The 11,144-nt window shown below is 45.5% G+C and overlaps 1 protein-coding gene across 1 annotated transcript in view; it reads right to left on the reverse strand.

Annotated features, from left to right (window-relative positions):
* Positions 1-789: 789 nt before the first annotated feature.
* GFI1 (growth factor independent 1 transcription repressor) overlaps positions 790-11,144 on the reverse strand; it is a 14,619-nt gene continuing 4,264 nt past the window's right edge. Inside the window, exons 3-7 of the mRNA XM_010006757.1 lie at positions 10,834-11,141; positions 5,727-6,142; positions 5,501-5,638; positions 3,124-3,289; positions 790-1,049 (exon numbers count right to left, since the gene is read on the reverse strand). Coding sequence (XP_010005059.1) covers positions 871-1,049; positions 3,124-3,289; positions 5,501-5,638; positions 5,727-6,142; positions 10,834-11,141 — 1,207 coding nt within the window. The 3' untranslated portion in view covers positions 790-870. The remainder of the gene's footprint in view (positions 1,050-3,123; positions 3,290-5,500; positions 5,639-5,726; positions 6,143-10,833; positions 11,142-11,144) is intronic.

The following is an 11,144-nucleotide window of genomic DNA, read 5'->3' on the forward strand; positions in this document are numbered from 1 at the left end:
GGTTCTGGACAGAAAGTCTGTGCCTCCCTGGTGCTTCTGCCTTCCTCAGTCAAGATTACTCATTGGATGCGTTACTAGTTATAAGGCATAACTCTGTGCTTTGGCTTTTCCACTTGTCTTTCACAAGCTTCCTTCTCCCCAGTGGATGTAGCAAGAAGCGCCTCAAACACACTCACACAGCCAGGCCTGGCACAGACAGAGGCAACTCTGGGAGGATAAAAAGGGCCTCTCTAAGTGTTAATGCAGCTCCTGATTGCACCACAGCATGTGAGAGCAGGATCAGGCCCAAGCTGGTACCTTTTCTTAAAAGAACAGGAAGATGTCAAACTGCACAGTTCAGTCCTGATCCTCCAGATTTTCCTGACAGGAAAACAAGACTGAAGCTATTCAGAACTTAAACTCAACCAAGGCAAGCGCTCCCTATGCCATGTGCTGATGGCTGTCATTTACATGTAAACACTGTTATACCCATGTTTCCCTGCAAGGTGATTCAAGCTACTAAAAACCTTCAGGGGATTCATCTTGACCATGGGAGAAATATTTTCCAGCTTACAGAAATAATTTCCAGCTTACAGATATTTGGTAGCTTATCCGTATTTGGAGTACTAGGCTTCATATCTAAAAGGCTTATTTTCCAGTGTTATTTCAAAAATGGGGGGAGGGGAGAGAAATCCCAACTTTTAATTTCCTCTCACAATCATTGAGGTTGAGTTGTAAATGCATGGCCCTGTCCTCCTCTTTCCTCTCTGAACTCCTAGTCAGAATGGAAATGCAAGGGTCCATGCTCAGGACAGGGCTTAGGTCCAGTGGGGAAGCCAAGGGAGTCTGTTCTCATAGTGTTGTGGGTGTTTTCTGTATTGCAGCTGGGACTCATTTCAAGCCGTGCTGTGTCTCCCGGTGTCTCCGTAAATCCACCTTCCGTTGGAAGCCTTTGCCACACAGATCACACCCAAAGGGCTTGAAGCCTGTATGCTTCCGACTGTGGGTGATGAGGTTGGAGCTCTGACTAAAGGCTTTTCCACACACCTGGCACTTGTGAGGCTTCTCACCTGCAAGCAGAAGGCAGGAGGGAAAGAGAGGGGGCATGAAAGAGTCTTACACAGGACCAGAGCAAACAAGAAATGCACACTGAGCCTTAGAGCTAATCAAAGGGATTTGTGTGATTACCAAAAAGTCATTCTTATAAAAAACATGCAATTGGGAGTCCCGAAGCATTAGCTGAGCCTGCACTGCAACTGAGACTTGGCTGCATTGGCATTGACCTAGTGTAGTCCTGGGAGCTGCCTGAAGCACAGGGTGTTACCAGGACACTGTAACTTGTGAATACATTTGGCTACATGGGCTCTGTGTGATTTAAACTGGCTTTGCATCCTAGAAATGTGAGGAACTCCTGGGAAGACCCCCAAGTTGAGCTGAATGCCTGACATTATAGCATGGTGGAATAGATAGATGGAGGATGTTAAGCCAACCCAGTGAGCTGACATCTGCCCCCAAGGGAGGCATGAAGGCCCTTACGTGAACCCTGAAGGTCAGGGTTCATCCAGCGATCTGCTTTTCTCTCCATTCTCCACACTGAAATGCTAGCAGTCACCTGAGCCAGCCCTGAAGATCTCCGGCAGGCAAATAATGTAAATGGGAATAAATCCAGCTTCCAGAACGTCTCCTATGAAGGGTTCAGTAAGAAAACTCCCCTGGCCTCCATGGGAGTTGGATCTTGGCGTATTTTCATAGTGTTTATTATCAAATAACGGATAACTCAACCACAAAACCAAGCCTGATTTTCAGAGTGGCTTTGCACCTGCAGAGCCCACTGACTTCAGCTGGAGCAACAAACTCTTTGTGCATTTGAAGATCAGATTCTTAGAAACGTAAAATAATGTACTGGAAAACATAAAATAAGTGTACTGGAAGCTCAGTTCACAAGTGTGTGCTGCATATGAAAGGGATACCTAATTCAGTTAAGGACCTGACTTTATATTAGCAATTTAAAAGCTCAGGCACAGTTTCTTATCTCACAACAAAATAATGGTTTTGACTCATCCAGAAATTTGGATTAAATTCTACTTAATCAAGTCTCATTTGAAAAAGTTAGTGTAGAAATACTTTTTGTGTTACTTCCTAAATAGTTCATTTTCATCCAGCAAACATATGGTGCAAAATATTTATAAGTATTATTTAACATTCACTGCTTGTCATCTAGAAAAGTCACAACCAAGCAGTGCTACACAGAATGCCATCTTTCTACGTATTTGCCATCTTTAGGCTTCACACTTGGTATCTGCAAGTCACTGTCAGGAAATATAATTTTGGTCATCTGAACCTCGGTTATGCGCAGTACAGCTGTTATTTTGTGTCTAGAAATGCTTCTGTATCTCAGTTATCTCACGCATCATTTTTACTCTAATTCACATGAATGGTGCAGGTCTGAAAGGCAAGGTTTGCTTCTAAAGATTTCTGATAAAACTGCCTTCTTGCTGAATTGTATTTCTAAAACAATCTCCTTCAGTGATTCACCTACACTTTATTGGTTTCCATGTTTATTACTAACAGTGAAACTTGAGAACTCTGCACCTTTCCTTCTATTCTGTATCAAACTGCTGCCATTTCTCAGAAAGTCTGGGTGGAAGTGCAGACAATCTCTGAACAAATATTTAGACTAAGAGTTAGACCCTAAGCCATCAAGTTTAGTGTTTGATCTAGAGGAGGAGACTCCTGTTGTTCCTATTGTAAATTGGTAGATCCTGCAAAAAGAAATGCTGCCATCAAATTTACCTGTCATTTTCCAGGGACCTCAACTATAAATCAAGGCTACATTAATATAATACTCTACAAATCATCCTACAGAAAAGCCCTTTGAATAAACATTGGTGTATGCTATTAAGGGAACACTGATTGGATTGCGAGGATTTGGGTTATTGTGCAGCTGCTGTTCATGAAACCACATTCAAATGACCCTCCTTTGCACAAGTAGAGCTCAGACAGCATGAACAGCAGCAGGGCAGGGAGAAGCACAGGGAGATGCACGTAATGCCCCAGCTTAGGAGGAAGGGACTGCTGCAGAGTCACCTCTGCATAGACTTGCCCCCACAGTTGGGGCCGAACACTCACAGCTGCAGGGCTGACCTGTGTGAATGAAGGTGTGTTTCTTCATATCAGATTTCTGGTGGAACCGCTTCCCGCAGTACTGGCATGGATAGGGCCTGGTGTCCGAGTGGATAAGCAGGTGGGTGGACAAAGTTGACGATCTCTTGAAACTTTTGCCACAGATCTTACAATCAAAGCTGCGTTCCTGTGGAGAGAGGAGTCCAAACACACGTTACACCACACTAGCAATCCCACCAGCAAAAAACTGCCCTGGCAGCACATCAGTGTTACCCCTTCTGTGTCAGCAAGCACTTCCACTTCTCCAGAGAGCTGGACTGGCTTGTGGAGACGCTAACACTGTTAAGATGGCACCACGTGATTAAAAAAGATAATGCACCTTCTCCCAGTGTTGTGCACCACTCATCACTACCATTTAACTGAACATCTCTTCCTGCTGGCAGGAATGGCCAGGTGGGAGCAGCTCTGCATCTGCACATTTCAACAGGAGCCCAAGCCATGATCACTCCACTGGGAAGCAAACAGCTGCAGCACTGTTCAGGGGCAACCTCTTCACTGCATACAGAAAAGTGGATGCTGAGGTCTACTTGGCTCTCCTGGGAAATCTCTGTGGTAAGCTGACTTCTGCTGGCAACATAACAACTAACTGCTTATTTGTTGTTCCATTATAATTCAAGTGAAAGGTACCAGTGCACCTAGGGAACATAGCTTTTTGACTGTTTAGCATATCAAATAAGTGCATTAAGACTCTGCAGTCTCTCCTCTTTCACTTACACACTCACCTCCACCCCATTCTTCCACCCTAAATTATCTCTTATTTCCACACACTACCTTCACACATTCCTCTTCCTGCTATGCTTTCATACAATCACCTTAGTTTATTTGACTTTTCTTTCCCTTACACACTCACCTCCACCCCATTCTTCCACCCTAAATTATCTCTTATTTCCACACACTACCTTCACACATTCCTCTTCCTGCTATGCTTTCATACAATCACCTTAGTTTATTTGACTTTTAACGCATTCTCCCTGAAACGTTGTCCCCTCCATGAACACAATATGAGTGCTGCTCTTTTCACTATTATTTAATGGGTGATGAGATATTTCCCCTCATTGTGTGCTCTGCTGTTGCACACATGACATTGTAAATAAAACAGTTAGAAAAAAAACACTGCTGTAACACTATTCTCCAAAAGCCAGTCTGAAGAACGAAGATTTGCCAGGTCAAGTGGGTGGGTGAAAGGGAAATATGGCACAATATCAGCAGGTGGAAAATGTTACAAGTCCTCCTACCAAAATTAACTACTATATTCTTTTGGTGCGTGACTCAGAGTGTGTCGAGACGGGTGAAGTCTGTGCTCTATACCTGACTGGTCTTTCAGATGTTCCCTGCACAGGCACAATGACTACAAACAAGGGAAGACTCATTTCTTTGGGGGAGGGGGAAAGAATGAGAAGAGCTGCATTGAAAGAAAGCACAGTGAGTTGGTTTAGCTGTTAAAAAAGTCCATATCTGCATTACAATTTCCAGCTCTGAGACTGAAAATTTATTATTTATTATCTGTTATTTCTAGCATGCCAGAAGAGCCCATCACTTAATACAGACACATGCAAGATCTCAGGAATTGAAACAAATCCTGTGTTCTTTAATTTGTTGATTTGTTGGAGTACTGCGTACAGCTCTGGAGCCCTCAGCACAGGAAAGACATGGAGCTGTTCAAAAGGGTCCAGAGGAGGGCCATAAAGATGATCAAAGGGCTGGAGCAGCTCTGCTATGAAGACAGGATGAGAGAGTTGGGGCTTTTTGGCCTGGAGAAGAGAAGGCTCTGGGGAAACCTTATAGTGGCCTTACAGTACCTGAAGGGGGCCTACAGGAAAGCTGTGGAGGGGCTTTTCACCAGAGAGAGTAGTGACAGGACAAGGGGTAATGGTTTTAAGCTGAAAGAGGGGAGAGATAGGTTAGACATCAAGAAGAATTTATTCACCATGAGGGTAGTAAGGTGCTAGAATAGGTTGACCAGGGAGGTTGTGGATGCCCCCTCCCTGGAGCTGTTTAAGGCCAAGTTGGACAGAGCTTTGAGCAACCTGATCTAGTGGGAAGTGTCCCTGCTTATAGCAGGGAGGTTGGAACCTGATGATCTTTAAAGTCTCTTCCAACCTTAGCCATTCTATGATTCTGTGATTTGCTCACTAGCTGCCCCCCCTTTTCTCTGCCTGCCACCATACTCTTCACCCACAGTTTCCATCTGCATTCCTACCATGTTTTCCTCCTCTCCTCAGTTTAGATGCCCACCTACTGCCCTCTGATTGCCTTCATGTCCTCCCTAGTGCCAGCCAAAGCAAGCAGCTGGCCCTGGCCCTTGGACCTTCATCCTGGCAGTCTGCCTTGCTCTCACCTGTGAGTGTACGGCCTTGTGCTGCTCCAGGCTGACTGCATGGCCGAAGGTCTTGCCACACATGTCACAGGCAAAGGGCCTCGTGCCACTGTGTGAGCGGCGCACATGCACCTCAAGGCCATGCGGCGTGGAGAAGACCTGAAGGGAGAGAGCACACAGGGTCAGATTTGTCAGAGAGAAGGGGCTGGGGAAGATTTATAACCAGTGTGGATAAAGGGATCCCTACCTTGCTGCACTTGACACACTTGTAAGAGCCAGTACTGATGAGCAATGGGCGGCACAAGAGGTCTGACTCCACTTTGATGCCACCTGGCCCCTTCTCTTGCTGCAGCCCAGGCTGTGATTCAGCATAGAGTCCGGGTGCTGCTGCTGGTGGCCGCTCAAACAGCCCTGGGCCCGGGGAGCCGAAGTCACCATAAAGTCCAAGGGAAGAGCTACACTCTGCACTGTAGAGGGCAGGCTCAGAGCCTCGCTCACAGAAAAGTCCCAGGGCTGAGGTTCGCTCCAGCGTTGGGCAGGGCCTGTAACTTTGCACAAGGTGCCTCAGCTCAGAGCCACCCAAGCTGTTCCACATGTATGGTTTGAAGGGCACTGAGAATGGAGGTGCTTCATCTAGGGATGGGCACACAGATCGCTCCGAAGCTGCAGAAACACAAGGGCATGGGGATTAGTGTGCTTCACAGTCCAGTCACTGTCACGGGCCAGAATTCTCTCAGCACTCAGGCAGACCCCTGTACTGCACATTAAGGCTGCCCTTTCATTTCTAATGGAAGGACCTTTTATATTGCACAGTAGGATCAGTGCATCCGGTACTACCTTCTTACCTGTTGTCCCAGCCAAATTATTTAAAGCAGCCACCAATTTTGTCTACCTCCATCTCTGTGTGCCCAGATGTATACACACTTATCTGACTGTTGAGACACTGAACAACTCAGTCTGCAACTTCCTTTGACTTCATATGCAGCTCCTCAAAAAAGTGTATCTACTATGTCCCAAGACACGCATCACAGCTGACAGTCCAAATGTTTAAGTTCTGATGGAGATACTACACATCCATATAGCAAATACGACATTATAGAGTTGGCAGAAGGAGCAAGAGTGCTGCAATTTACCTGTTTAATAAAACTAAAACCTGCTTGTTGTACAATTTCATGCCCAAATCTAGTCACTCAACTTCATGCTACAACTGTCCATAACTACACTACAGCATAATGGAAATAAAGAACAGCTGCTAAGGTGCTTGAACATCATGTCTCACTTTTTCAGAAAAAAAACAAACCAAAATCAGTTCTCATCTGAAATAAAATCGTGATTGTTTCAGATTGCTCTGAGTTTCTCCAAGTAAAGAAACCGACTTTACCCCAAAAATTGAGCTTTGCAAAGTCATCAGCATAGGCAGCACTAAAAATTGAGGACACAAAATTATTTTCCGAGCAGTCATAATCAAAGTGATCTTCCACAAAACAAGCTCAGATGGCTTCAGTTGGCTCTAACAGGCTCACCTTTGGCAATGGCATGTGACCAAGGCAGTGGGCACAACAAGATGAATCACACTTGGGGGGCCCATAGCAAAGCTTTGTGCAATGGTGGGAACACAGCCTTTCAGATCAGCATCTAAAGGCACAAATGCTCAGGGAACCTCACATAGAGGAAAGAACAGTTGGGCAAGTAACATGAGGTACCAGACCCCACCTGTGACTGCCAGAGATGCTGATTAATGCCCAAGGTGCTCTGCTTTCACTCTTCATCACAAAAGGTGGCAGCACTGTGAGAGTCAAATGTCTCCAGTGAACAAATGTTTTAGTGAACTGAGGAGAAGATGAATTAATTAACTGCTGAAGTGCCAATGCCTTCATAGAGCTGTTGGCATCCCTTACAACTTAGGCTTCCAGAATAACCTCCCTTAACCAAAAACTTGCCTGCCTGTAGTTGCTCTCTTGCTTTTTCTTATTCCTATCAGCTTCACAGCTCCTATGACTTTCTCAGCCTTCAGCAAACCAAGATAAGAGGGGTGGGCTAGGGAAGGAAGTAATGATATGTTAGGTCATCCATCTGGATAGGCAGATGGTCACTGAGGGTTACAAAAGGGAGTGAGAAATGAGGTAAAAATTGAGCTTTGCATGACTTTACTGTTTCCTATCTTTTACATTATTTCAGATGTTAACAGTCTCAAATTCTTCCAGTGAAATCAGCAGTCTTTTCATTGGAAATATACGCACACATACCAACTGGGACATATGAACACAGCGATGAAATCAAATTAGCTGACATGGTGCTGAGCATGATTTTTCCTGTTCTGCACTGACTGCAAAGTTGTGGTCAGCGTCACATCATCTCCCTTGTGTCTTTGCAACCAGTTTGTGTTGCCATCTCTCACGATTTTATCACAAGATTCAAACTATCTTAAAGCCCCAGCTCTTGAAACTGCATGATTTCATCAGACCCTCAGCCTTCCTTTTGTTTGCTTGTTCTTAATTTTTTTTCTCCTCTTAAAGTCAACTTCTAGCCCAGACCATAAAGAAATGCATAAAAACATAAACCCTCAGTATTTCAACACTAGAACTTAATATCCGTAAGGTATTACTTACAATCTTGAGTTCTAAGCCAGTCTGTTCAGTGAGAGGAGACGGAAAGCTGACCTGAATTTTGAGCCCTTGGAACTGGCAATATGGGACATGGTAAACACTGCACCACCGATCAGTTTGCGTGCAATGTTCCTTCCATCCCCTCACATGCTTTGGAGACCTCTCATGCACAGGAACAGGGGAGTCACTCACACTATATTTCTCAGGGGCAAGCTCAAGCCACCCATGCCCTGTACCCAGTGTCAAGATGACCTGAAAACCCTGATCTGCCACACTGCAGGGCACTTGTGTCTGCCTCTTCTCCACTCCACAGCATCCAGGCTTCCAGTGGGTAAGCAGGGAGGGAGAGATTCTTCCACCTCTTCCTAGCAATTCTGTGCAGCCTGTTTCTAGACCACTCCTGGGTGAAGAAACATCCATGCTCTTTTTTGAAGGCAAGGCAAACTCAACCTCAAATGGCTGGGAACAGATTGATATGCACAGCAAAGAAAGATTCAAGTGTCCTCCACAGATCACAAAACACCATGCTCTCTGCACAACTCCACTATACCCAGTAAAAGCCTCCCTCCAAGACTGCAGCATCAACAGACTTATTAAGAGTGCTGAATTGACCTATCAGGTACCTTCTGTATATGCAAATGCAAGTGATTACAGACACAAATAAAAAGTAAGGTTAAACAAGAAAGTGATTTGCACTGATGGAGTCAACAACTGATGGAGTGTTAACAGGTATTGAGTCTGTGCTTGCCTGCCTGGATCAACAGCAGGGCACTCAAAGACAAAACTGAAATCTGGCTTTCACTGCATAAGGAAGCGCAGCTTGCACTTCACTTCTAGGGATAAGGTGGTGATAGTACTGCTCACTGCACCTGCCCTGAGCATGATTTAGAAATATCATTTGTCATCTGCTGAACCTGACAAAGCACAGAAACCCCACCCAGACAAACACAATCATAGAAATCCAGTCTCTGACCACTGTATCTTGCAGAAGTGTCCTAGGCACAAATTCCAGCTGCACACTGAATCTGACAAGGCAGCTGGAAGGCGCAGGGGTTGGGAGGGAGCTGTGGGAAGAAGCTCAGCTATCTAATCCTGCTGCCACTGCCTTGACAATTAAACCTAACAGCATTTCTCTCGATGCACTGAGATTCATTTAATAAAGATCCTTCCTTACAGTACTTGGAGTCCCTTACCTTCCTGTTCCTCCTGTGAATAGGATCAAACAGTGCAAGGACTGCCCTCCCCCACTACCAAAAATCTTGATCGAGGGCTGTCGCCCTCATTTTGCAAAGATGCCTTCCTTGGGTAGCTGGATGGCTGGTGGGAAACTAATGAATCCTACAGCAGGGGAAGAAATGAGTGGGGAGGAGAAAAAGGCACAGCATCCCTGGTAAATACCTATTCCATTTTATATCTGCCTTTTGGACACCTCGTGAAAATGGTCTGTTTCCCGTGCAGAAATTGCAATTATTTTGGGAAGGAGAAGCAGGACAAATTCGTTAGAACAAATTCATTACACACATTGCTACACTTTCTGTGGAAGTATTATTTTAAAAAAGAAAATAAAAAGAAAAAAATTTAAAAAGAGAGAAAGAGGGAGTTATGGCTGCATCTCTGGATTTGGTTCAGTCTATCATTTGCACAGACTGAAACTGTCCTGCAGCTGGCTGTGATGATACTCGGCAGCATTTTAAATGTTCCCTTAAAGAACTTTAGGACTCTTAAAAGGAGGGGAGCCTCTAAAAATGCAAACCCACATCATTACAATCAGCCTTTGATACGCAAGGACACTATAAAGGCAAGTGGGAAAATGAGTGGGGAAAGGAGACCAAGTATTCGTTTTCTGGCGTCTGGTGTCAGTCAGTAAAGCTGAGACAATTTTTCCTCTGTTGAGACATTGTTTTTTTTTCCAACTGTCACATTTTTAACCGAGGCAATAAAAAGTGGGTTTTATATATACATATTTTGTTATAAAATGACACGATTGTATTTTTAAATGAGATAACTATTCACGTCAAGCTGGGGACAGCATCTCCCACTGTTCCAACCACATCAAAGGCAGGACGAGGGAGCTAGAGACAGGCACTGCAGCCATAAGTGTGAGTTTCCTGGATTTGGGGTGTTTAAATCTGACTGTCATTATTTTAATCTGGTTTTTTTTAATGCGTTTTTAGAAAAGCAGGAAAAAAAAACAACCCCAAAACCAACAAACACAGAAACGAAAAAGAGAGAACAGGGGAAGGATGGAGAGGTGTTTTTAACAGGCAAGCAACGACCTGAAAGGGAGTTAGGGAAAATGTCTAGCAGGTTGTACAAAACGCAAAGACAACACCGTTTAAAACGGGTTTGTAGATAGCCTACTAGAAAATTTTACTGTCTTAATGAAACATGTAAACTCCGGGTAGCAGAAGCCTATAGGAAAATGGTGGAACCTTTACAAAACAAAACAGAACAGGCTTGCCTCTAGCAATTAACCAGAAACTAAAAAAATCAACGCCCGATGGCAACACAACTTTCCTACAGCCTGTCACCCGCCGCTGCCTTTGCAGCGGGAGATGAGCTGGAAGAGCAACCCGAGAGTTATAATCCGAAAACGAGTGGAAGGGACAGATTTGCTTTTTCTCACTGTACGGGAAAGGCAAATCTGTCCCTTTCACTCATTTTCGACGGCAACGTTCAGCCGTGAGACATGGCCCTACGGCACCGACACATACGCAGCCTCGCAGAGCGCTGCTCGCCCGGTCCTACCTGGAGAGACGGAGGGCGAGGGAGGTCTCCAGAAATCCTCAAATTCGGACACCCTGTCGCAGACGCTGCCCTCGCAGCTGGGCGCTGACTCGGAGGTGCCATCGGCAGCCTCGGTAAGGTGGGATTCCGGGGAGAAGCGGCCCTGAGAAGGCTCCGGATCGGGCACGACGGTGCGGCACAGACCCCTGTCCTCGGGGATCTTGCTGTCTGCAGGACAAAGGGGACGAGGGGGCCCCTCAGTGTGGCTCCGCGATGGGAGCCAGCCACCTCTCGCAGCGGCTCCGCCCCCCCCAAGGGTTGCTGCCCGACTC

This window comes from Chaetura pelagica, unplaced genomic scaffold (genome assembly GCF_000747805.2).
Source record: "Chaetura pelagica isolate M959 unplaced genomic scaffold, ChaPel_1.0 scaffold69, whole genome shotgun sequence".
NCBI lineage: Eukaryota > Metazoa > Chordata > Aves > Apodiformes > Apodidae > Chaetura > Chaetura pelagica.